This window comes from Cetorhinus maximus, chromosome 10 (genome assembly GCF_964194155.1).
Source record: "Cetorhinus maximus chromosome 10, sCetMax3.hap1.1, whole genome shotgun sequence".
NCBI classification, from domain to species: domain Eukaryota; kingdom Metazoa; phylum Chordata; class Chondrichthyes; order Lamniformes; family Cetorhinidae; genus Cetorhinus; species Cetorhinus maximus.
Genome location: NC_135888.1, coordinates 49,405,197 through 49,432,498, shown reverse-complemented (window position 1 = coordinate 49,432,498; position 27,302 = coordinate 49,405,197). Strand labels below are relative to the sequence as shown.

The 27,302-nt window shown below is 46.8% G+C and overlaps 1 protein-coding gene across 2 annotated transcripts; it reads left to right on the top strand.

Annotated features, from left to right (window-relative positions):
- Positions 1-539: 539 nt before the first annotated feature.
- Positions 540-27,302, top strand: uap1l1 (UDP-N-acetylglucosamine pyrophosphorylase 1 like 1). 2 transcript variants are annotated; one of them, XM_078550462.1, is made up of 9 exons: positions 551-893; positions 4,555-4,759; positions 6,861-7,036; positions 12,142-12,314; positions 13,092-13,285; positions 16,279-16,419; positions 22,018-22,206; positions 24,537-24,603; positions 26,972-27,302. In XM_078550462.1, exons 1-9 carry the CDS (start codon positions 623-625, stop codon positions 27,056-27,058), a joined length of 1,503 nt encoding a protein of 500 aa, XP_078406588.1. In that variant the 5' UTR covers positions 551-622; the 3' UTR covers positions 27,059-27,302. The 2 variants fall into 2 exon arrangements, with proteins under 2 accessions (XP_078406589.1, XP_078406588.1); XM_078550463.1 differs by lacking the exon at positions 22,018-22,206 and having other exon boundaries at positions 540-893.

Below are 27,302 nucleotides of genomic sequence, written 5' to 3'. Positions count from 1 at the left end.
TCACAAGGTTAGTAAAGAACTAATGCTGGATAGTCAAGGCAAGTGTAACCGTATTCAGTCTGTTCAAGATCTCCGACAGATTTACCCAGATAGGTTTGACACTGTGGGCAGTTTTATAGGAGATGCTGTTCTTCACCTACAGGATGACACAGTTTCTTCTATAGAGGCAACATGGAGGTCTACGGTTGACATATAGATCCCCAGCATAGGTGAAGAAGAGCATAGGTGTTCTGTCCTGTGTACTGGCCAATATTTATTCCTCAACCAACAGCACACAGATTATCTAATTGTTATCACATTGCTGTTTGTGGGATCTTGCATGCAAACTGGCATTTCTCACATTATAACAGTGACCACACTTCAAAAGCACTTCATTGCCTAGAAGGCGCTTTGGTTACTGACCCCAGACCCGCCCATTGTGCCAGGCCCCGCCCCGCCCCGTGAGCCAGGCCCCGCCCCGTGAGCCAGGCCCCGCCCCGTGAAGCAGGCCCCGCCCAGTAAGCCAGGCTCCGCCCCGTGAAGCAGGCCCAGGCCCCGCCCCCATGGCCGGAGTCGGAGTGGTTGTTGTCCAGACTCTGGGCTGTTTCTCTCCCGCTATCTCTTCCCCACTCTCCGGCCTGTGATGATGGCTCTCCGGGAGCTCCTGGCTGCGGCTGGGCAGCCCGAGGTTCTGCGCTACTGGGAGCAGCTGTCGGACGATGAGCGGCGGCTCCTGGCGGCCGAGCTGGAGCCGCTGGAGCCGGGGGAGCTCCGGGCTCACTGCGAGGAGGCGGCCCGGGCCCGGGCGCGACACACGGCACCGAGAGACCGCCTCATGGAGCCACTTCCCGGGGAGGCGATCGGCAGCTCCATCCGGACAGAGGCTGAGAGCCTGAGGAGATGGAAGGAGCGGGGTGAGGGGAGAAGAGTGTGGGGAGGGGGAGGGAGTGGGAGGGAGAGGGGGGGTGGGAGGGAGAGGGTAGGGGTGAGGAGAGGGGGGTTGAGGTGGGAGAGAGGGGGGTTGAGGTGGGAGGGAGGGGGGGAGGGAGAGAGGGGGTGGAGGGGGGGAGGGAGAGAGGGGGTGGGGAGGAGGGAGAGAGGGGGTGAGGGGGGAGGGAGAGAGGAGGTGGGGAGGGGGGAGGGAGCGGAGGGGGGAGAGAGTGGGGAGGGAGCAGAGGGGGGGGTGGGGGGAGGGAAAGGAGGTGGGGGTGGGGAGGGAGGTGGGGGGAGGGAGGGAAGGGGTTGGTGGGGGAAGGGTGGGGAGGGAGGGAAGGGGGGTGGAGGGAGAGAAGGGGGGGATAGTGCAGAGGGTGCGAGGGGGTTGGGATGGGGGTGGGGAGAGGGTGAAGTGGGGGGACGGTGGGTGGTGAGGGGCTTGGGGAGCAGGGGGATGGCTGTGAGGGTGGGGAAGGGGTGGGAGGGGGACTGTGACAGCATCAGGGGGTTGGATTGGATGTTGCGGATAAGGGGGAGATTGTGTCCAGTCCAGTCCAGTCGTGAAATGCCCCTGGTTAATAGGGCCTCTTACTGAAACAGGAGTTCACTGTGTGATATTCTCGTGACTGAGAGTCAACAGGAAGCGGTACCGTTCCAGCACGGATCCTCTCACAGACTGCCTGCTCACTCAGGAATGATCACCCGCAACTTGGCTGTTGCTGATTCTCTCAATATTGAGCATTCAGCACATGCCCCCACCCACACTACTGTCTGGCTCAGGTACAATAGGAGTGACCCCAGCCCAGGTATTGAATTATAAAACAGGATATGGAAGGTGCCCATCCCAGAGCTCTTTAATTTTATTCCTAATAGTCATTTGCTTGCTTGCTTAAATATATTCGGAATCCTTATGCCATTCCTCCTTCTGATAATACGTGTCCCTAGAACTTTGTGTACAAAAATGAACTCTTAACTAATTCCCCCTAGCAATGAACTAATCAAGCATTGAAAATACTTTCTTCAGATTTCCCTTTGAAAACTTTTTATTAGTTTGAACCCCTCTTTCAGATCATCTGTTAGAATAATGTAATCTGTTGAATTTCTTTAAAGGCTCTGTTAACATGCCCTGAACTTAAACGCTCACTATCTGACACCGGCAAGTCTAAATCCTGCTTTTTAAAAATTCATTCATAGGGCGTGTGTGTCACTGACAAGGAGAGCAATGTAGTTCCAAGTCAGGATGGTGAGTGATTATACAGTGCGATCAATCAGGTTGTACATCCATCGATCAAACTCCATCTCCTGACTCCACACCATAGTTGACTGCCCCATGTAAGTCAATGGCTTGTAGTTCAAGGGTCATCGAATGCAGCAAGGAAAAGAACTTTGGATAAATAAAAGACAACTTTTATTTTAGTAGTGTAGCTTAGAATTTGTAGACCAAAAACCAGCTGTGCATGGCTAGTATGGAAAAACAAGGCCTGGGAAAATAGTTAATATCACTACTGATTACAATTGACTAATTATTTGACTTAATCAAGGCACAATCACACTAGGTCTACAAAGTAACTTTAAATATTCAATATAGGCTTAAAATCAAGAGCAAAGCAAAAATAAAAAACAAAATAGCAAAAATTAGTGTCTACAGCCTTCCATTGCGAGTTTGGAAGGCGCTATTGAAAGAGGCTTGGCATATTGCTGCAGTGCATCTTGTAAATGGTGTACACTGCCATGTGGGCAACTGAGCTGTGTTGTCTTGAGTGGGGTTGAGCTTCTTGGGTGTTGTTGGAGCTGCACCCACCCAGGTAAGTGAAGAATATTCCATCACACTCCTCATTTGTGCCTTGTAGATGGTGGACAGGAGATGAGTTACTCACTGCAGGATTCCTAGCCTCTGACCTGCTCTTGTAGTCACAGTATTTATATGGCTAGTCCAATTCAGTTTCTGGTCAATGGTAACCCCCACGATGTTGATATTGGGGATTCAGCGATGGTAATGCCATTGAATGTCAAGGGGCAATGGTTAGATTCTCTTGTTGGAGAATGTCATTGCCTGGCACTTGTGTGGCACGAATTTTAGTTGCCACTTATAAGCCCAAGCCTGGATATTTTCCAGGCCTTGCTGCATTTGGACATGGACTGCTTCAGTATCTGAGGAGTCACGAATGGTGCTGAACATTGTGCAATCATCAGTGAACATCCCCACTTCTGACCTTATGTTGGAAGGAAGGTCATTGATGAAGCAGCTGAAGATGTTTGGGCTGAGGACACTACCCTGAGGAACTCCTGCAGTGATGACATTGAACTGAGATGATTGACCTCCAACAACCACAACCATATTCCTTTGTGCTAGGTATGATGACAACCAGTGGAAAGTTTTCCCCCTGATTCCTAGTGACTCCAGTTTTGCTCGGACTCCTTGATGCCACACTCGGTCAAATGCTGCCTTGATATCAAGCGCTGTTACTCTTGCTTCATCGCTGGAATTCAACTCTTTTGCCTCATTTTGTACTAAGGCTGTAATGAGCTCTGGAGCCAAGTGGCCCTGGTGGAACCCAAACTGAGTGTCTAAGCAGGATATTGCTGGGTAGGTGCTGTTTGACAGCACTGTCGACGATACCTTCTATTATTTTGATGGCCGAGAGAAGACTGAAGGGACAGTAATTGGCTGCAGTGGATTTGCCCAGCTAATGCAGTGATATGGGCCCCGACAACACTGGGATACACATGTATGTGTGTTGCCCTAAGTCTTCCTTCCGAAACCAATAGCGTTACATTTCTCTACAATAAAATTCATCTGTCTGCCCAATATGCTAAACCCTTTCATTCCTTCAAATTTTAGGGTCTGCTAGACACCATCTTTTAGTTTCAACCTTTGTCACTGTATAACCCTGGGGTACAGTACTAATGGAGACAGGTCAGTCACTGTATAACACGGGTACAGTAATTGTGGGGACAGGTCTGTCACTATAACACTGTGGTACAATACTGGTGGGGACAGGCCTGTCACTGTATAACATTGAGGTACAGTACCAGTGGGGATAAGTCTGTCACTGTATTACACGGGTACAGTAATTGTGGGGACAGGTCTGTCACTGTATAACATTGAGGTACAGTACCAGTGGGGATAAGTCTGTCACTGTATAACACGAGTACAGTAATTGTGGGGACAGGTCTGTCACTGTATAACACTGGGGTACAGTAATTGTGGGGACAGGTCTGTCACTGTATAACACCGGGGTACAGGACTGGTGGGGACAGGTCTGTCACTGAATAACACGGGTACAGTACAGGTGGGGATAGGTCTGTCATTGTATAACACTGGGGTACAGTACCAGTGGGGACAGGTTTGTCGCTGTAGAACATTGGGGTACAGTACCAGTGGGGACAAGTCTGTCATTGTACAACACTAGGTAGCAGTACTGGTGGGGACAAGTCTGTCACTGTATAACACTGGGTTACGGCACTGGTGGGGACCCCTCTGCCACTGTGTAACACTGGTGGAGTGCTGATGGGTACAGGTCTGTCACTATTGGATACCCAACGTGGGCAGTGCTTGCTCTATCCGTTTGGGGTACTCGTCTGCTTGTGGATGTGTCTGCTGTAGCTGCTGGTTCAGTTCTCATCCTTCTGTTCTAGGTTTCCATGAGATCTCCCAAAACCAGGTGGCTGTTCTCCTTTTGGCTGGAGGACAGGGTACCCGGCTGGGCGTGCCATACCCAAAGGGAATGTATGATGTTGGGCTGCCAAGTGGGAAAACCCTTTACCAAATCCAGGCAGAACGAATTCGCAAAGTACAGCAGCTAGCTGAGGAAAGAGTCGGCAGGCAATGCACGGTTCCTTGGTGAATATCTGTTCAATAACTGGGCTCACAAAGACAGTTACTGTGTATATCCGTATATCAGCGCAGGACGGTCGCTGTGTATATCTGGATATCATTACAGGACGGTCACTGTGTATATCCGGATATAAGTGCAGGACGGTCACTATGTATATCCGGATATCAGTGCAGGACGGTCACTGTGTATATCTGGATATCAGTGCAGGATGGTCACTGTGTATATCTGGATATCAGCGCAAGACGGCCACTGTGTATATCCGGATATCAGTGCAGAACGGTCACTGTGTATATCCGGATATCAGTGCAGGACGGTCACCGTGTATATCCGGATATCATTTCAGGACGGTCACCGTGTATATCCGGATATCATTTCAGGACGGTCACTATGTATATCCGGATATCAGCGCAGAACAGTCACTATGTGTATCCGTATATCAGTGCAGGACGGTCACTGTATATATCCGGCTATCATTACAGGACGGTCACTGTGTATATCCGTATATCAGCGCAGGACGGTCACTGTGTATATCCATATAATCAGCACAGGACGGTCACTATGTATATCCGGATATCATTACAGGACAGTCACTGTGTCTATCTGGATATCAGTGCAGGACGGTCACTATGTATATCCGGATATCATTACAGGACGGTCACTGTGTGTATCCGGATATTAGTGCAGGACGGTCACTGTGTATATCCGGATATCAGTGCAGGATGTTCACTGTGTATATCCGGATATCATTACAGACAGTCATTGTGTATATACGGATATCAATGCAGGACGGTCACTGTGTATATCCGGATATCAGTGCAGGTCGGTCACCGTGTATATCCGGATGTCATTACAGGACGGTCACCGTGTATATCCGGATGTCATTACAGGACGGTCACTGTGTATATCCGGATATCAGTGCAGGTCGGTCACCGTGTATATCCGGATGTCATTACAGGACGATCACCGTGTATTTCCGGATGTCATTACAGGACGGTCACTGTGTATATCTGGATATCAGTGCAGGACGGTCACTCTGTATATCCGGATATCAGTGCAGGACGATCACTGTGTATATCCGTATATCAGCGCAGGATGGTCACTGTGTATACCCATATATCAGTGCAGGACGGTCGCTGTGTATATCGCATATCGGTGCTGGACGGTCACTGTGTATATCCGGATATAAGTGCAGGACGGTCACTATGTATATCCGGATATCAGCGCAGGACGGTCACTGTGTATATCTGGATATCAGCGCAAGACGGCCACTGTGTATATCCGGATATTATTACAGGACGGTCACTGTGTATATCCGGATATTATTACAGGACAGTCACTGTGTATATCCGGATATCAGCGCAGAACAGTCACTATGTATATCCGTATATCAGTGCAGGACGGTCACTATATATATCCGGATATCATTACAGGACGGTCACTGTGTATATCCGTATATCAGCACAGGACGGTCACTCTGTATATCTGGATATCATTACAGGACGGTCACTGTGTACATCCGTATATCAGCGCAGGACGGTCACTGTGTATATCCGTGTATCAGCGCAGGACGGTCACTGTATATATCCGGATATCTGTGCAGGACGGTCACTGTGTATATCTGGATATCAGTGCAGGACGGTCACTGTGTATATCCGGATATCATTACAGGACGGTCACTGTGTCTATCTGGATATCAGTGCAGGACGGTCACTATGTATATCCGGATATCATTACAGGACGGTCACTGTGTCTATTTGGATATCAGTGCAGGACGGTCACTATGTATATCCGGATATTAGTACAGGACGGTCACTGTGTATATCCGGATATTAGTACAGGACGGTCACTGTGTATATCCAGATATTAGTGCAGGACGGTCACTGTGTATATCCGGATATTAGTGCAGGATGGTCACTGTGTATATCCAGATATCATTACAGACAGTTACTGTGTATATCCGGATATCAGTGCAAGATGGTCACTGTATATCCGGATATCATTACAGGACGGTCACTGTGCATATCCGGATATCAGTGCAGGACGGTTACTTTGAGACAGTCAGGGCGGTTATCTGTAATGTCTGTGGCTTTTCTCTGTCACTTTTAGGTACATCATGACCAGTGAATTCACATTAGAACCCACGCAGAAATTCTTCACTCAGCACAACTACTTCGGTCTGGTCAAGTCCAACGTCGTCATGTTTGAACAGCGGATGCTACCGGCTGTCGACTTTAATGGAAAGATCATTCTGGAACAGAAGGGGAGGATTGCCATGGCTCCAGGTTGATGCAGCTGTTTTGAAATCACTTTCATTCTCTCTCCCCTGCTTCTCCTATTCCCTCACCCATTCAGGTCTGAGCTGGAATTTAATCCCAGCACCACCAGATCCCCTGGCTATCCGTACAGCTCACGATTAGGATTAGCATGAGCTGTCGCTGACCCTCTTCTGCTCCCCTACCCCTTCAAGTGCCAGAGTACTCATGCCAATTGTGGTGCCTTTACTGTAGCCATGTCTTCTATCACTCCTCCGTTACAGATCCTGTGCTTCTAATGCTCCACCACATGATTAGCTTTCAGTGATTTATGAACAAAGATACCCAGGTCCTTCTGGACATCTACACTTCCCAATCTCTCACCAGTTAACAAATACTCCACACCTCTGATCCTCCTGCCAAAGTGGATAACCTCACACTTATCCACATTATATTCCATCTGCCATGTTCTTGCCCACTCATTAAGCCTTGAAGCTCTTTGCATCCTCCTCACAGCTCACAATCCCACCTAGTTCTGTGTCATCTGCAAACTTGGAAATATTGCATTTGGTCCCTACATCCAAATCATTGATATATGTTGTGAACAGCTGGGGCCCAAGTATTGATCCTTGCAGTATCCCCACTAGTGACAGCCAACCTGAGAATAATCCATTTATCTTTACTGTTTTCTGTCCATTAACAAATCCTCAATCCATGCCAGCATATTACTCCCAATCCCATGTGCTCTAATTTTGTTTACTAACTTCCAGTGTGGGACCTTTTTGAAAGCCTTCTGAAAATCCAAATACACCACATCCACTGGTTCTCCCTTATCTATTCTGCTAGTTACATCCTCAAAAAACTCCCAACAGGTTTGTCAAACATGATTTCCCTTTCATAAATTCATGTTGGCCCTGCCCAATCAGATCATTATTTTCTAAGTGTCCGGTTATCACATCCTTTATAGTAGATTCTAGTATTTTCCTTACTAATGTAAGGCTAACAGGTTCCCTGTTTTCTCTTTCCCTCCTTTCTTAAATAGTGAAGTTACATTTGCAACCTTCCAATCTATAGAATTTTGAAAGATCACCAATGTATTCACTCCATAGCCACTTCTTGTCAACACTCTGGGATGTAAATTATCAGGTTCTGGGGATTTATCAACTTCCAGTCTCATTAATTTTTCCGATACTATCTTATTACTCATACTAATTTCCTTCGGTTCCTTATTCTCGCTAGTCCCTTGGTTCACTATTATTTCTGAGAGATTTCATGTATCTTCCCCTGTGAAGACAGACACAAATTAATTATTTGGCTTCTCTGCCTATTCTCCATTATATATTCTCCTGTCTCTGCCTGTAATGAAGCTCCATTTGTCTTTGCTCATCTTTTCCTTTTTACATACCTATAAAAGCTATTATATGGATATTACTGTCCATTTTTATGTTCCTTGCTAGTTTACATTCATATTCTACGTTTTTCAGTTTCTTGGTCCTTCTTTTCTGAATTCTAAAATTCTCCCACTCCTTAGGTTTGCTACTTTTTGGCAACTTTATAAGCCTCTTCCTTTGATCCGATACGATCTTTAACTTCCTTTGTTAGCTATGGTTGATCCACTTTTCTTGTTGGGTTTTTGTGCCTTAAAGGCGTGTATATTTGTCGTAAACCATCTGTTAGTTCTTGAAATACTAGCCATTGCCTGTCTACCATTATAGTTTTTCATGTGTTTTCCCAATCCACCACAGCCAACATACTTTCATAGCTTCCTTTGTTTAGATTTAAGACCCTAGTTTCTGATTGAACTACATTGTTTTCAAACTTAATGGAAAATTCTATATTATGGTCACTCTTCCCTAAGAGTTCTTTTACAACAAGATTACTGATCAGCCCTTTCCCATTGCACATGACTAGGTCTAAAATAGTCTGCTCCCTAGATGGTTCCTCAACATACTGTCCTAGAAAACCATCTCATATACGTTCCAGGAATTCATCCTCCACAGCATTAGTGCTCATTAGATTTACCCAGTCTATATGCAGATTTGAAACCTCCCATGATTACTGTATTCCCCTTGTTACATGTACCTCTAATTTCCTGATTTATACTGTGCCCTGCATTACCATCACTGTTTGGTGGCCTATAAACAACTCACTCCATTGTTTGCTGTCCCTTGCTGTTTCTTAGCTCCACCCACGTAATGCCTGACTATTTGTTACTCTGGTGCTACCTGTCTGTCCCAGTATTCTCTGCACCTTGGTATTCCTCTCTGGTAATGCCTCCTGGTTCCTACACCCCTGCCAAGTTAACTTAAACCCTCCCCAATAGCACTAGCAAATCGCCCTACAAGGAATAAAGGAATACAAGGCCATTTCCGCCAACTCCAGCATGATGCCACCACCAAACACATCTTCCCTTCACCCCCCCCGACGGCATTCCGTAGGGATCGTTCCTTCCGGGACACCCTGGTCCACTCCTCCATCACCCCCTACTCCTCAACCCCCACTTATGGCACCTCCCCATGCCCACGCAGAAGATGCAACACCTGCCCCTTCACTTCCTCTCTCCTCACCGTCCAAGGGCCCAAACACTCCTTTCAAGTGAAGCAGCATTTCACTTGCATTTCCCCTAACTTAGTCTACTGCATTCGTTGCTCCCAATGCGGTCTCCTCTACATTGGAGAGACCAAACGCAAACTGGGCGACCGTTTTGCGGAACACCTGCGGTCTGTCTCCCTGTCGCTTGCCATTTTAACACTCCACCCTGTTCTCTTGCCCACATGTCTGTCCTTAGCTTGCTGCATTGTTCCAGTGAAGCCCAACGCAAACTGGAGGAACAGCACCTCATCTTCTGACTAGGCACTTTACAGCCTTCCGGGCTGAATATTGAATTCAACAACTTTAGATCTTAAACTCCCCCATCCCCACCCCGTTTCTCCCCCCCACCCCCCCCCCCCTTTTTTTTCAATAATTTATATAGATTCTTCTTTCCCCACCTATTTCCATTATTTTTAAATCTAAAACTAAAACCTTGTTAGTCTGTCCACCCCACCCCCACTAGAGCTGTACTTTGAGTATCCTGTCTTCCATTCTTAATTAGCACTTTTCTTAGACAAATATCACCACCTTCAACACCTCTTTGACCCTTTTGTCTGTGACATTATTTGATTATCTGCTCCTATCACTGCTTATCTCCACAATCACCACACCCTCAACGTCTCTCTTCGCCACCACCCCCCCCCCAACCTTAAACCAGTTTATATTTCTCCCTTCTCCTAACTATGCTTCACTTCTGCCGAAGGGCCATGAAGGCTCGAAACGTTAACTGATTTCTTCTCCGCCGATGCTGCCAGACCTGCTGAGTTTTTCCAGGTAATTCTGTTTTTGTTTTGCCCTACAAGGAAATTGGTTCTAGCTCTGTTTAGCTGTAACCCGTTCAGTGCAACACCTGCCCCTTTACTTACCCCCTCCTCACCGTCCAAGGGCCCAAACACTCCTTACAAGTGAAGCAGCGCTTCACTTGAACTTCCCTCAATTTAGTCTACTGCATTCGCTGCTCCCAATGCGATCTCCTCTACATTGGAGAGACCAAACGCAGACTGGGTGACCGCTTTGCAGAACACCTTCGGTCTGTCCGCAAGCATGACCCAGACCTCCCTGTCGCTTGCCATTTCAACACACCACCCTGCTCTCATGCCCACATGTCCGTCCTTGGCCTGCTGCAATGTTCCAGTGAAGCTCAACGCAAACTGGAGGAACAGCACCTCATCTTCCGACTAGGCACTTTACAGTCTTCCGGAATTAATATTGAGTTCAACAATTTTAGATCATGAACTCTCTCCTCCATCCCCACCCCCTTTCCGATCCCCCTTTTTCCAATAATTTATAATTTTTTACAAATATATTTTTCTTTTCCCACCTATTTTTAAATTTATTTTGACCTATTGTTTCATCTCCACCTTTTAGCCCATTTCGATCCCTTCACCCCACCCCACCCCACTAGGGCCATCTGCCACTAGCTTGTCCTGCTTGCTACCCTTAATGTCCCCATTAGCACATCCTTTAGATAATATCACCACCATCAACACCCCTTTGTCCTTTTATCTATGACATATTTGGAAGTCTCTTCTTGGCCTCCACCTATCACTGGCCCCCTATCAAGCTCCTCCTGTCCCACCCCCCCTCCACCAGCATATATTTCATCTCATTTCTATATTTTTTAGTTCTGATGAAGGGTCATATGGACTCGAAACGTCAGCTGTATCCCTCTCCACAGATGCTGTCAGACCTGCTGAGTTTTTCCAGGTATTTTTTTTGTTCTAGATTTCCAGCATCCACAGTATTTTGCTCCCATCTCCCCAGAACCGGTCCCAATGTCCCAGGAATCTAAAGCCCTCCCTCCTGCACCATCTTTCCAGCCCCCATACAATCACCTGCTTTGTCGTCCAATCATCCCATTAGAAGATGAGATGAAGAGGAATTTCTTCACTCAGAGGATGAGGAATCTTTGGAATTCTCCGCCCCATAGGGCTGTATCAGCTCAGTCACTGAGTATGTTCAAGACTGAGATTGATAGATTTCTACATATTAAAAACATCAAGGGATACGGGGATAGTGCAGGAAAATAGTGTTGAAATATAAGATCAGCCATGATCTCATTGAATAGCAGAGCGGGCTTGAAGGGCTGAATGGTCAACTTCCAGCAACGTAGGAACAGGAATAGGCCATTCGGCCCTTCGAGTCTGCTGTGCCATTCAATACAATCATGGCTGATCAACCACTTCAATGCCTTTTTCTCCACAATATCCCCATAAGCCTTTACGTCTGTCAATTCCAAAGATTCACAACCCTCTGAGTAAAAAAGTTTCTCCTCATCTTTGTCCTAAGTGGCTTCCCCTTATTTTGAAATTGTCTCCTGGTTCTAGACCCCCAGCCAGGGGAAATATCTTACCTGCATCCACCCTTTAAGTATTTTGTAGGTTTCAATGAGATCACCTCTCATTCTTTGGAACTCTGAGAATACAGGCCCAGTAATCAGTATTTCCTAATTTACAAGAGACCAGGATCCATAGATGATGATATTGTTGCGGCCCGTCGCTGGCTGCGCTCGTCGCTGAGTGTGTCCTGTGCTTGTATGACAGACGGAAACGGTGGCCTGTATCGAGCTCTGACTAACAACAAGATTCTGGAGGACATGGACCGTCGAGGGATTCGGTTTGTTCACGTGTACTGTGTGGATAACATCTTAGTGAAGATGGCAGACCCGGTCTTCATCGGTTTCTGTGTGGAGAAAGGAGCGGACTGTGGGGCCAAGGTCAGCTGGTCAGATTTAACTCTCCAGTGTTGAGAGTGCCAGTGCAAATGGTAGAGGTTTGTGTTGCTGTTAGAGCCAAGAGTGTGAGGCTCTTTTATATATACACCCAGTGTGTCAAGCATCGGCAGTTGAGGTTCACCAGCAAAGCTGACCCTCCCCCAACCCATTGCAGGTGCTGCTCCTGTCTGGCTCTGCTCCCTCTCTGGCTGAGCCCTGGCTCCACCTCTGCTCTGACCAGGTCCTGGCCACAACTCTCCCCAGCGCCAACTGGTTAGGAATTCCTTCATTCGAAAAGACTGACTACAAGCACTGGCTGAGGGTGTATCAGTCCTGGTTATGATGCATCCTACAGTGGAATTAGCCCATTAGCTTGAGCACAGTTCCGAAGAGGAAAATTCTTCATTCATGGGACTGCACACAAGCAAAGTGAGAGGAGGGTGTAGTGAAGTCTACAGTGCTCTGTGACTGTTCAAACCTGGCCTTTGAAAGACAGGTGTTGGTGTTGGGATCGGACGACTTTCCCTTTTAAGACTATCACTGTCCAAACTCTCCATGTAACTATAGTAACGCTTGCTCTCCATTCTGCTAAGAATGTGCATGCCCTGAGCCTGGTGTAGTGTTGAGAGTTTTGTAGTGTCTGAGCTAGAATCTGCCCTCTTGACTGCACCTTAGAACAAGTGACAGCCCTCTGATTTACAATTGATTAGAATATGGGTCCCAGAGGTGAAGGACAGTTTCCTCTGTGTCATTTACCCTCTCACTCTGTTGTGTCCACAGGTGGTTGAGAAGGCTTACCCCACCGAGCCAGTCGGTGTGGTGTGTCGTGTGGATGGTATCTACCAGGTTGTGGAGTACAGTGAGGTGAGCCAGGAGACTGTAGAGCAGAGGAACACTGATGGTCGACTGACATTCAACGCTGGCAATATCTGCAACCACTTCTTCACTGTGGAGTTCCTCAAATCTGTGACAGAGTAAGGCTGCTGCTCTCTGTTATTATGTTACTTGGGTATGAGTCCCGCCCACATCCTTCAATAAATTGCTGGCCACCCAACTTCCCTTCCCCAGTCCCCATGTTAGCTGATATTATTAATGGTTCCTTCTCCTCAGGCATTGTCCTCCCCTGCAAACCTTCAGATGTAACTATCCTCCTCAAACCAACCAACCTCGCCACCCTGGCACGCCGCCCCCCCCCTCCACCCCCCACACCCCCCAGCCGTCTCTGCAAACTACCACCTACTCACCAACCTTTTCCCTCAAGTCCTTGAACATGTTGTCACATCCCAACTCTATGTTCACCTTTCCTGCTATTCCCGAATCCATGCTAATATTTCCTGCTACTTCCAAATATGTGTCGTGTTTGGATTCCTCTGATCAGGTTTCTGCCCCTGCCACAGTAGCAAAACAGTGCCCATCAATGCCTCAAATTGCATTCCATGTGATTGTGGGTAAACTATCCCTCCTCATCCTTCTCATCCTGCCTGCAGTCTTCGACACGGTTCACCAACCATCCTTTTCCAACACCTCATCTCCAGTGTTCAGTTCAGGGGACTGCCTTCCCCGGTTCCACACTTGCCTAGTTAGTGGTAGCCAGAGATTGACCTGCAGTGGCTTCACTTCTTGCTCCTACACCATTACCTCTGGTATTCCTCGAGGATCTATCCTTGACAACCGCTTCCTGTTTCTCATCTACATGCTGCCCCTCGTGACATCATTTGGAAACATTTGTCCAGTTCTACCTCAGCACCACCTCTGTTTCCTTCCCTGCCTCTGTGTTGTTCTACTGCTTCTCCGATATCCAATAAAACATTAAGAAATGACCTTCGTCCTCTGCCTGTTAATCTGTAATCAAATTTTGTTACCCTTTGCGTATACCCTATCAGTTAGTTTCTGTCAATCTGCTTTGCACATTGCTTTAAGGTCAATGTCAACAGTAGATAAGATTGTTTAAAATCTTAGCACACAAGAAAACTCATCCAATATGATCTTTTAGTGCAAAGTTCACTGCTGCTTCCAGTAGGAGATTAAACAATCGGGCCACAGTTTGCATCCTTGTCACAGCCCAACTCTTATTTTAAACCAAAACAGAATTGCCTGGAAAAACTCAGCAGGTCTGGCAGCATCGGTGGAGAAGAAAAGAGTTGACGTTTCGAGTCCACATGACCCTTCAACAGAACTGAGTGTAGTTAGGAGAGAGGTGAAATATAAGCTGGTTTAAGGTGGGGGGCGGGGGGAGAGAAGTTGAGGGTGGGGTGGTTGTAGGGACAAGTAAGCAGTGATAGGAGCAGATAATCAAAAGATGTCACAGACAAAAGGATCAAAGAGGTGTTGAAGGTGGTGATATTATCTAAGAAAATGTGCTAATTAAGAATGGATGGCAGGACACTCAAGGTACAGCTCTAGTTGGGGTGGGGTGGAAAGACTGACAAGGTATTAGTTGTAGATTTAAAAATAATGGAAATAGGTGGGAAAAGAAAAATCTATATAAATTATTGAAAAAAACAAAAGGGAGGGGGAAGAAACGGGGTGGGGATGGGAGGAGGGAGTTTAAGATCTAAAGTTGTTGAATTCAATATTCAGCCCGGAAGGCTGTAAAGTGCCTAGTCGGAAGATGAGGTGCTGTTCCTCCAGTTTGCGTTGGGCTTCACTGGAACAATGCAGCAAGCCAAGGACAGACATGTGGGCAAGAGAGCAGGGTGGAGTGTTAAAATGGCAAGCGACAGAGAGGTTTGGGTCTTTCTTGCGGACAGACCGCAGGTGTTCTGCAAAGCGGTCGCCCAGTTTGCGTTTGGTCTCTCCAATGTAGAGGAAACCGCATTGGGAGCAACGAATGCAGTAGACTAAGTTAGGGGAAATGCAAGTGAAATGCTGCTTCACTTGAAAGGAGTGTTTGGGCCCTTGGACGGTGAGGAGAGAGGAAGTGAAGGGGCAGGTGTTGCATCTTCTGCGTGGGCATGGGGAGGTGCCATAGGTGGGGGTTGAGGAGTAGGGGGTGATGGAGGAGTGGACCAGGGTGTCCCGGAGGGAACGATCCCTACGGAATGCCGCCGGCGGGGTGAAGGGAAGATGTGTTTGGTGGTGGCATCATGCTGGAGTTGGCGGAAATGGCGGAGGATGATCCTTTGAATGCGGGGGCTGGTGGGGTGATAAGTGAGGACAAATGTCGACTCTTTTCTTCTCCACCAATGCTGCCAGACCTGCTGAGTTTTTCCAGGTAATTCTGTTTTTGTTTTGGATTTCCAGCATCCGCAGTAGTTTTTTGTTCTTATTTTAAACCGTTCACTCAGTTTCTTATCCACGCTAACAGGGACTTGCTGTACATGTTGTCTGTCAGTTTATTTTTATTCACTTGTGGGATGTGGGAAATGTCAGCATTTAATTTCCCATCCCTGAAGGCCCTTGAGAAGGTGTTAGTGAGCCTCCTGGCCCAGGTACCCGTCCTTCAGGAGCAGTTCCTGACTCATTGCTGGATGCACAGGGTGCCTTAAGAATGGTTCACGGTGAGTGTGTCACGTAGGCAGGATTTCAGTTATGGAGAGACTCAGAAGTAAGATTGTTCTCCTTGGAGCAGAGGGGGTGCTTTGGGGAGATATAACATCAGTCCTAAATTACAAAGTGTTTTGAGAGTGAAACTTCTCACCAGGCGGGAGGGTCAGTAACCAAGAACACAGATTGAAGATAATAGGTAAAAAAAACTAGAAGGAAGATAAGAATTTTCTTGCACAATGAATTGTTGTTATCTGGAATGCACTGCCTGAAAGGGCAGTGGAAGCAGTTTGTATAGTAACTTTCAACAGGGAATTGGATAAATGCTTGCAAAGTAGAAAAAATTGCAGGGTTATGGGGAAAGAGCAGGAGAGTGGCACGACCTCGATAATTCTTTCAATGAGCCAGCACAGGCATGTCAGGTTGGATGGCCTCCTGTGCTGTGAGAATTAATTCTCTTCATTCTTTTCATTCTCCATAGAGAGTTTGAACCTCAACTGAAGCCTCACGTGGCTGTGAAGAAAATTCCCCATGTCGATGAGAAAGGAAACATTGTGAAACCAGAGACACCCAACGGCATCAAGATGGAGAAGTTTGTTTTTGACGTTTTTCAGTTTTCCAAGTGAGTAAGTCGAACAGGGGGATTTGCTTGAACCTCACTTTCTCTGCATTTCCCTTTCTTCGAGGTTTTCCTCCGATGATGGACCTCCTGAAGAGTTTGCGCTGTCGGTAGTGCTTTTCCCCTTCAGCAGGTGCAGGAACAGCTCCCTGCTGCACCATCCCATAACCTGAGCCAGGCAAGAGAGAACTCCTTATCAGCTTTCAAAGGCAAAATACTGCAGATACCATAAATCTGAAATAAAAGCAAAAATGCTGGAAATACTCAGAGTCAGGCAGGATCTGTGGAGAGAAACAGAGTTCATGTTTCAGGTTGATGACATTTGATAAGAATTGGAAGAAGCTGGGGATGTAACAGCTTTTAAGCAAGTACAGAGACGGGAAAAGTGGGGAGGGGACAACAGAACAAAGGATGAAGGGCAGGAGCGATTAAATGACAAAAGGGTGATGGTGGAAGGCAAAAAGAATGGTAATAATGTAAATAAAGAAACAAAAGATGGATCTAGAGGCGCTGGAAATGGTAACAGCAGAATAGGGCAGGAAGGAAGCATGGGAAATGTGGCAGGAAGGAGAAGACTCCCAGGGCCTTGGGAACTTTCAGCTATCCAGCTGCAGATCACTGTCACAACTTGCACACTCCTCCAGTAACCCTGCAGGAAGTACCCAGTAAGAGTAACAAGGTGGAGTTGCCTTTGCAAACCCCTGCATGTACACACTGCCCCCTACTGCAGTTAGAGTCTGATTTGGAACTGAATCCTGGTGAGCTTGACCCCAGGTTTTGAAATTGGCTGCTGTGATCTCAATGCAGACTGGAGATGGATAGGTTCCTCACTGAAGGTGACAGATAGCATTTACCTTTTGGGTCAGTGTATTGGGTCACAGCTTGGTGTGTGGGACCAGCAGTGGGCTCAAGACCAGCTGTCCCATGTCAGCTGGCCAGGCCGTTGGTGACATTTTTAATCACATTGAATTTGTGCCGAAGTCTACAAAATTGACCTCTGTTCCCATTGGTTAAACCCACTGTTTGCACTCTGTTCCCATTGGTTAAAACCCTCCCTGCACTCTGTTCCCATTGGTTAAACCTACTCCTTGCACTCTCTTCCCATTGGTTAAACCAATAATAGAGGATAACTAGGGACTGTAGTGGTAATTTGTGTGTGGAGCCGGAAGACATAGATAGGGTTCTAAATGAATACTTTGTGTCGGTGTTCACAAGTGAGAGGGACGACATGGGTATGGAAATCAGGCAGAAGGACTGTGATATAATTAAAGAAATTAGCATAGAGAGGGAGGAGGTTCCAAGTGGTCTGGCAGGCTTAAAAGTAGATAAATCTCCAGGCCCGGATGAAATGTATCCCAGGCTGTTGAGTGAGGCAAGGGAGCAGATAGCAGGGGCACTGGCAATAATTTTCAATACCTCTCTGGCCACAGGAGAGGTGCCAGAGGACTGGCAGACAGCCAATGTAATACCGTTATTCAAGAAGGGAGGAAGGGATAAACCAGGGAACTACAGGCCAGTCAGTCTAACCTCAGTGGTGGGGAAACTATTGGAAGCAATTCTGAGGGACAGAATTAATCTACACTTGGAGAGGCAGGGGTTAATCAAGGACAGTCAGCATGGTTTTGTTAAGGGGAGGTCATATCTGACCAATTTGATTGAATTTTTCGTAGAGGTGACCAGGTGTGTAGCTGAGGGAAATGCATTTGACGTAGTCTACTTGGACTTCAAGGCTTTTGATTAGGTCCCGCATGGGAGACTGATTACGAAGGTAAGAGTCCATGCGATCCAAGGCAATTTGGCAAATTGGATCCAGAATTGGCTGAGTGGCAGGAAGCAGAGTGTGATGGTTGAGGGGTGGTTTTGTGATTGGATGCCTGTGTCCAGTGGGGTTCCACAAGGATCGGTATTGGGTCCCTTGTATATATAAATGATTTAGACTTGATTGTAGGAGGGTTGATCAGTAAGTTCGCAGATGACACGAAAATTGGTGGGGGCTAAATGGTGAGGAGGATAGCCTTAGATTACAGGAAGATATAGACGGGCTGATCAGTGGCAAATGGAATTTAATCCGGATAAGTGTGAGGTGATGCACTTGGGCAGGACAAACAAGGCACGGGAATACACGATGAATGGTAGGACCCTGGGAAGTACCGAGAATCAGAGGGACCTTTGTGTAAATGTCCACCGGTCCCTTAAGGTAGCAGGACAGGTAGATAAGGTGGTTAAGAAGGCATATGGGATACTTGAAAAATTTATTAATTTTGCTTCCAATTTCCACCCCTCCATCATTTTCACATGGTCCATCTCTGATACTTCCCTTCCCTTCTTTGACCTCTCTGTCTCAATTTCTGGTGATAGACTGTCCACCAATATCCATTACAAGGCTACCGACTCCCACAGCTACCTCGACTACAGCTCCTCACACCCCGCTTCCTGTAAGGACTCCATCCCATTCTCTTAGTTCCTTCACCTCCGTCGCATCTGTTCTGATGATGCCACTTTCAAAAACAATTCCTCTGACATGTCTTCCTTCTTCCTTAACCGAGGTTTTCCACCCACAGTGGTTGACAGGGCCCTCAACCGTGTCTGGCCCATCTCCTGCGCATCCGCCCTCACACCTTCCTCTCCCTCCCACAAACATGATAGGGACCCCTTGTCCTCACTTATCACCCGATCATCCTCTGCCATTTCCGCCAATTCCAGCATGATGCCACCACCAAACACATCTTCCCTTTACCCTCCCGGCCGCATTCCGCAGGGATCGTTCCCTCCGGGACACCCTGGTCCACTCCTCCATCACCCCCTACCTCAACCCCCTCCCACAGCACCTTCCCATGCAACCGCAGAAGGTGCAACATCTGCCCCTTCACTTCCCCTCTCCTCACCGTCCAAGGGCCCAAACACTCCTTTCAAGTGAAGCAGCATTTCACTTGCACTTTCCTCAATTTAGTCTACTGCATTTGTTGCTCCCAATGCGGTTTCCTCTACATTGGAGAGACCAAACGCAGACTGGGTGACTGCTTTGCAGAACACCTTCGGTCTGTCCTCAAGCATTACCCAGACCTCCCTGTCGCTTGCCATTTCAACACTCCACCCTGCTCTTATGCCCACATGTCCATCCTTGGCCTGCTGCAATGTTCCAGTGAAGCTCAACGCAAACTGGAGGAACAGCACCTCATCTTCCGACTAGGCACTTTACAGTCTTCCGGACTGAATATTGAGTTCAACAATTTTAGATCATGAACTCTTCTCCATCCCCACCCCCTTTCCGACTCCCCCCCCACTTTTTTTCCAATAATTTATATAGATTTTTCTTTTCCCACCTATATCCATTATTTTTAAATGTATTTCCATCCATTGTTTTATCTCTGCCTTTAAGCCTTTTTCGATTCCTTCACCCCACCCCACCCCCACTAGGGCTATCTGTACTTTGCTTGTCCTGCTTTCTACCCTTAATTAGCACATTCCTTAGATAATATCAACACCTCTTTGTCCTTTTGTCTGTGACATCTTTTGGTTATCTCCACCTATCACTGGTTCTACTTGTCCCATCCCCCCTTAAACCAGCTTATATTTCACCTCTCTTCTATTTTTACTTAGTTCTGTTGAAGGGTCATTCGGACTCGAAACAGTAACTGTGTTCCTCTCCGCAGATGCTGCCAGACTTGCTGAGTTTTTCCAGGTGTTTTTGTTTTGGATTTCCAGCATCCGCAGTTTTTTGCTTTTACCTATGGGATACTTGCCTTTATTAGCCGAGGCATAGAATATAAGAGCCGGGAGGTTATGCTGGAACTGTATAAAACGCTGGTTAGGCCACAGCTAGAGTATTGCGTGCAGTTCTGGAATCTGCATTATAGGAAGGATGTGATTGCACTAGAGAGAGTGCAGAGGAGATTTACCAGGATGTTGTCTGGACTAGAGAGTTTTAGTTATGAGGAGAGATTGGATAGACTGGGGCTGTTTTCCCTGGAGCAGAGGAGATTGAGGGGGGACATGATTGAGGTGTATAAAGTTATGAGAGGCATAGATAGGGTAGACAGGAAGGAACTTTTCCCCTTGGTGGAGGGATCAATAACCAGGGGGCATAGATTTAAGGTAAGGGGCAGGAGGTTTAGAGGGGATGTGAGGAAGAATTTTTTCACCCAGAGGGTGGTGGGAATCTGCCTGAAAGGGTGGTAGAGGCAGAAACCCTCATAACATTGAAGAAGTATTTGGATGTGCACTTGCGATGCCATGGCATACAAGGCTATGGGCCTGGTGCTGGGAAATGGGATTAGAATAGTTAGGAACAAAAACAAAAATACCTGGAAAAACTCAGCGGGTCTGACAGCATCTGTGGAGAGGGATACAGTTGACGTTTTGAGTCCGTATGACCCTTCATCAGAACTAAAAAATTTAGAAATGAGATGAAATATAAGCTGGTAGAGGGGGATGGGAGGGATAGGTGGAGCTTGACAGGGGGCCAGTGATAGGTGGAGGCCAAGAAGAGAGTGCCAAAGATGTCATAGACAAAAGGACAAGGGGGTGTTGACGGTGGTTATATTATCTAAAGGAATGTGCTAATGGGGACATTAAGGGTAGCAAGCAGGACCAGCTAGTGGCAGATGGCCCTAGTAGGGGTGAGGTGGGGGGAAGGGATCAAAATGGGCTAAAAGGTGGAGGTGAAACAATAGATCGAAATAAATTTAAAAATAGGTGGGAAAAGAAAAATATATTTGTTTAAAAATTATAAATTATTGGAAAAAGGGGGATCGGAAAGGGGGTGGGGATGGAGAAGAGAGTTCATGATCTGAAATTGTTGAACTCAATATTACGTCCGGAAGATTGTAAAGTGCCTAGTCGGAAGATGAGGTGCTGTTTCATCTCCATCTTTTAGCCCATTTCGATCTCTTCCCCCCACCCCACCCCCACTAGGGCCATCTGCCACTAGCTTGTCCTGCTTGCTACCCTTAATGTCCCTATTGGCACATCCTTTAGATAATATCACCACCATCAACACCCCTTTGTCCTTTTGTCTATGACATCTTTGGCAATCTCTTCTTGGCCTCCACCTATCACTGGCCCCCTGTCGAGCTCTACCTGTCCCTCCCACCCACCTCTACCAGCTTATATTTCATCTCATTTCTATATTTTTTCATTCTGATGAAGGGTCATACGGACTCAACGTCAACTGTATCCCTCTCCACAGATGCTGTGAGACCTGCTGAGTTTTTCCAGGTATTTTTGTTTTTGTTCTAGATTTCCAGCATTCGCAGTATTTTGCTTTTATCTTAGAATAGTTATGTACTTGTTTGACCCATGCAGACTCGATGGGCCGAAGGGCCTTTTTCTGTGCTGTAAACCTCTATGACCTCCTCGCTGCATTCTGTTCTTATTGATTAAACCCACTCCCTGTACTCTGTTCCTATTGGTTAAACCCATTCTCTGCACGCTTCTCATTGGTTAAACCTACTTCCTGCACTCTGTCCTCATTGGGTAAACCTACTTCCTGCACTCTGTTCACATTGGTTAAATCTGCACCCTATGCCCAGAAGTTAATGTCATGCCCACAGGTTAAAGCTATGACGTGTTCCCTGATGCTGCTGTTGTGTTTCTGTGCAGGAAGTTTGTTGTGTTTGAAGTGTTGAGGGAGGATGAATTTTCCCCTCTGAAGAATGCAGACAACGCTGGGAGCAAAGACACCCCCTCCACTGCACGTCGTGCCCTGCTGTGGCAACACTATCGCTGGGCAGTGCAAGCCGGTGCCCAATTCCTGGATCACAAGAACAACTGGATCTCCCCCCTCAACCAGTAGGTTCCTGAAACTAATTGTGTCTCTGCCTGATTAACAGACAGAGCTGTAAACACAGCAATGAAAGAAAGGCTTGTATTTCTATAGCACCTTTGACAACCTCAGGACATCTCAAACTGCTTCATAATCAGTGAAGTGCTTCTGAAGTGGAGCGACTGTTGTAATGTAGGAAATGTGGCAGCCATTTTCCAGCTCAATAAGATCCCACAAACAGGAATGTGATAATGACCAGGTCTGTTTGAATAATGAATAATATATAATGTCAACAGAAAATGCTGGAAAATCTCAGCAGGCCTGACAGCATCTGTGGAGAGCAAAACAGAGTTAACATTTCAAGTCCGTATGACTCTTCAGAGCTTTCATCTGTTTGAATAATGTTGGTTGAGGGATAAACATTGGCCAGGACACTGAGAACATGTCTGCTCTCCTTCGAAATATAGCTGTGGGATCTTTTATGTCTACCTAAGAGGGTATTTGAGACCTTGGCTTATCTCATCTGAAAGGCAGCACCTCTGTCAGTACAGCGCTCCCTCAGTACTATGCTAACATGTCAGCCTTGATTATGCCCTCAAGTATCTGGACTGGGATTGCAACCTCTGCCGATTCCTATCACTGGCCACTGCCCAAATTGAGAGCAGAAAGTGCCCTCTCAGAAGGTACGAGGCTCCATCTCTTGGTGTGTACTGGTTGGAATATCAAAGTCCTTGGATTTCCTGGATAAGAGAGGAAAAATTGAGGCATGTTGCTCACGACTGCTGTCCTCTGACTGGAAGTAGGTGAGCGGGTTGGGTGTGGGTAACTGGCTGGGAATGGGTGAGAGGGTATGGTCTGGGTAACTGGGAATGGGTGAGAGGGTGTGGCTGGGTAACTGGGAGTGGGTGAGAGGGTACGGTCTGGGTAACTGGGAATGGGTGAGAGGGTGCGACTGGGTAACTGGGAGTGGGTGAGAGGGTGCAGTCTGGGTAACTGGGAGTGGGTGAGAGGGTGCAGTCTGGGTAACTGGGAGTGGGTGAGAGGGTGCGGCTGGGTAACTGGGAGTGGGTGAGAGGATGCTGTCTGGGTAACTGGCTGGGAGTGGGCGAGATGGCAGGGTCTGAGTAACTCTGGCTGGGAGTAGTCAGCTGCCATGTTGCTCACTAACATTTAATGACCTTACTTGTGTGTAAAGAACTGCCAGAGGGTGGCCTAAGCCTGTGGAGCATGGTCAGTGCTGGGTGCAAGGATGGGAGACAATAGGTTGAAGAGGAAAATGATATTGCAGTAATTGTAGTGTTGTGGCTGAGGCAATGAACTGGCCCAGGGGTTAGATAATTGACCTTTCCCAGCCTGAAGCTGATTCCAAATCAGACTCAGTGCAAAAATCTAAGAGAAACTGACCAACGTTGCTTATGTCAGCTTATAGAGCCACAGGAAGGCTGGTTCGAGAACTTAATCCTGGGATTATTTGATGAGGATGACAGCAGGAGTTGGTGGCAGACTTTCAGTGAAGTTGTATGAGGAACAGATATGACCCAGCTGGTGAAACACACGAGACCCACCCCCATCCCAATGTCTGTATGCTGAGCCAGCAAGTGACCTGAAATTCAAACTGAGAAGGTGGAGGTGGGGGTTGTGGGGGTAAGAGCTATGCCTTGAAGGCAGGACATCTGTAAGATGGAAGGGGTCGGAGAGAAGACAACTGAAATCAGAGTCCTGTTGAAGAAGCACTAAGCTACATTTATTAAAAATGGTAAGAGGAATGGAGAGGGCTGAGAGATCCACAGATTTAATCAAATCCTCCATGAACTCACCCCTCCCTATTTCTCTTGCACCCCAGAGATATCTGCTTTCCTCTAATACTGATCTTGAGCATCTACAATTTTAATCGCTCCACCATTGACAGCTGCCAAGGCCCTAAGCCCTGGAAGTCCTTCCCTAAATCTCTTCACTTCTCTACCTCTCACTTATCTCCTTTAAGATGTTCCTTAATACCAGCCTCTTTGAACAAGCTTTTGATCACCTGCCCTAATATCTCTTTGTGTGGCTTGGTGTTAAATTTTGTTTGATAACACTTCAGTCAAGTTCCTTTGGGATGTTTTACTATGTTAAAGATGCTATATCAATGCAGGTTGTTGTTGGGAGAGAATGATCAGAATGCTTGATGGGAGAGGCCTTGATTTCGTCAGGGAGGAGGTGGAAGAAAGAAAAGTGGGCTTGAAGGAACCGGGGTTGAAGATTCAGACTAGGACATATTGGCATTGTACCCAGAATGGGGAATTGATGAAAGCAGAGTTTGGAGACTTGGACACAACAATGACACCCTTTGTGAAATGCTTGTGTGTTCCTGCAGGTTCCAGGAGGCTGAGGAACCGCCTGCAGTGTGTGAGATCTCGCCACTCGTCTCTTGTGAAGGAGAGGTAAGTGATTGGGTAGTTGGCTCAGAGCCACTGAATTAATCAGTGACGTGGAGGATATGTATGGCATGTGTTGTAAACCCAATCCTTCCAGGCCTCATCGGGGCCCACCCTGGATGTGAGATTTCCACCTTATGATCACTTGAACTACCCAAATCCCAGCAAGACCATCTCTCTTTTTGATATATCTTAATAACCTTGATATGGGTAGGCAGGGCGTAACTGAGCTCAGGAGGATGTAGACTGATGAAATGGGTAGACATATGGCACATGAAATTTAAAGTGAGAAATTATTAATTTGGAAGGAAGAATGAGGAGAGGCAATATAAACTAAATGGCCCAGTTTTAAAAGGGGTGCAGGAACACAGATCTGGGGCTGTATGTGCACAAATTTGATATGGTGTTCAAAAAGCATGTGGGCTGCTTGACATTATTAGGGACACAGTACAAAAGCAAGGAGGTTGTGCTAAACCTTTAAAAAACACTTGTTTAGGGCCCAGCTGGAGTAGTGTGTCCCATTCTGGGCACCACATTCAGGAAACATGTCAGGACCTTGGAGTGGGTGCAGATGAGATTTTGCTGGAATGGTGTCAGGGGTTTAAATGTAGGGGCCATGATCAAGAAGTTTGCAAAATTTGGCCACATGGTTGATAGTGAGGAGGATAGCTGTGGACTGCAGGAAGATATCAATGGACTGGTCAGGTGAGCAGAAAAGTGGCAAATGGAATTCAACCCAGAGAAGTAAAGGTGATGCATTTGGGGAGGTCAAACAAGGCACAGGATTGCACAGTAAATGGGAGGATACTGAGAGGTGCAGATGAAGTGAAGGACCTTGGAGTGAATGTCCACAGGTCAATAAGGTGGTTAAGAAGGCATATGAAATTCTTTCATTTAATAGCCGAGGTAGAGAATATAAGAGCAGGGAGGTTATGCTGGAACTATGTAAAATATTAGTTAGGCCACAACTTGCGTACTGTGTGCAGTTCTAGTCACCTCATTACAGAAGTGATGTAATTGCATCAGAGAGGGTACAGAGGAGATTTACAAGGATGTTTCCAGGACTGGAAAATTGCAGCTATGAGGAAAGATTGGATAGGCTGAGGTTGTTCTCCTCTGTTAGGAGGCTGAGGGGAGTTTTAATTGAGATGTACAAAATTGTGAGGGGCCTGGATAGAGTGGGTGAGAAGAGTCTATTTACGTCAGCTGAGAGGTCAGTGACTAGGGGGCATAGATTTAAAGTGATTGGTAGAAAGATTAGAGGGAAGATGAGGGAAAGTTTTTTCACCCAGAGGGTTGTGGGGGTCTGGATTAGAGGGAAGATGAGGGAAAGTTTTTTCACCCAGAGGGTTGTGGGGGTCTGGAACTCACTGCCTGAAAGCATAGTAGAGGCTGAAACCCTCAGCTCATTTAAAAGGTGTCTGGACATGGATCTCAAATGCCGTAACCTGCAGGGCTACGGACCAAATGCTAGAAAGTGGGATGAGGCTGAGCGACTCGTTTCTCGTCCGGCGCAGACACGATGGGCCAAGTGGCCTCTTTCTGTGCTGTAAATTTTTCTACGTTTTGTGTATTTTTTAAATATCTGAAAGGGAGGGATGTGCAGAGATGTGGAGAGAGGACAGGGGATTGGCAGTATGTCAATCGCTCCTTAGGGGAGAAAGCACAAACATGATGGGCCGAATGGCCACCTTATGTGCTGTAATGATTCTATAAAAGACTTCAGTTAAGTTGAGATCTTAGAGAAACTAGAATTATTCTCCTCAGAGCAGTGAAGGTGAAAAGGTGATTTCATGAGGATTTTCAAAAATGTGAACCATTTTGATGGAGTAAGTAAGAAACTTTTCACTGGCAAAAGGGCTGATAACCAGAGGGCACAGATTTAAAGGTGATTGGTAAAAGAACCAAAGGCAATATGAGGAAACTGTTTTTTTCCACAGTAATTTGTTGTGATCTGGAATGCTCTATGCCTCAAAGAGCAGAGGAAGCAGATTCAATGGTAACTTTTGAAAGGGAATTGGATTAGAAAGGCGTAACAGCAGAGGCTCTGGGGAAAGAGTAAGGCAATGGGAATAATTGGATAGCTCTTTCAAAGAACCAGCACAATTATGATGGACTGAATGACCTCCTTCTGTGCTGTATTGTTCCAGGATTCCACGGTACTGGCAGGTACAGGTCTCTGTGTGGCTTGTGTTCTGCACCCTCTGCATCCATTCCAGTGACTAATGAACTGTGGATTCTCAGTTGCTGCCAGGGATAGTTCAGGCTGAATTAAGGCAAGAGGATAGGGGCTGAGTTTGACCCGATAGGAGTCCAAGCGCCCTTGTTGGGCTATGCATGTGCTGATCTGATATTGGTTTTCCTTTGTTTGCAGGGTCTGGAGGAGTACCTGAAGGATCGGGAGTTCCATTCTCCGCTGCTACTCACTGAGAAAGCAGTGGCTGCCCTGGGACAGGGCTAGCAATGACTCGGTTTGAGGGGAGCTGCCTCGTTTGCCAATGAAGGGATTTTATACGTAGAACTGGATCAAGTGCCTTTATTTTGATACCACCAATTTATAAATAAGATTGTCAATTCTTACTCAGACTTTGAATGTGTGGCTGGAATTTTATCCATTACATAAGGCTGGGTCTTCGTGGGACCTGGACAACACCCAGATTTTGTCCTGGGTAGGACCAACTCTGCTCAGCCACTCGTTCACTCAG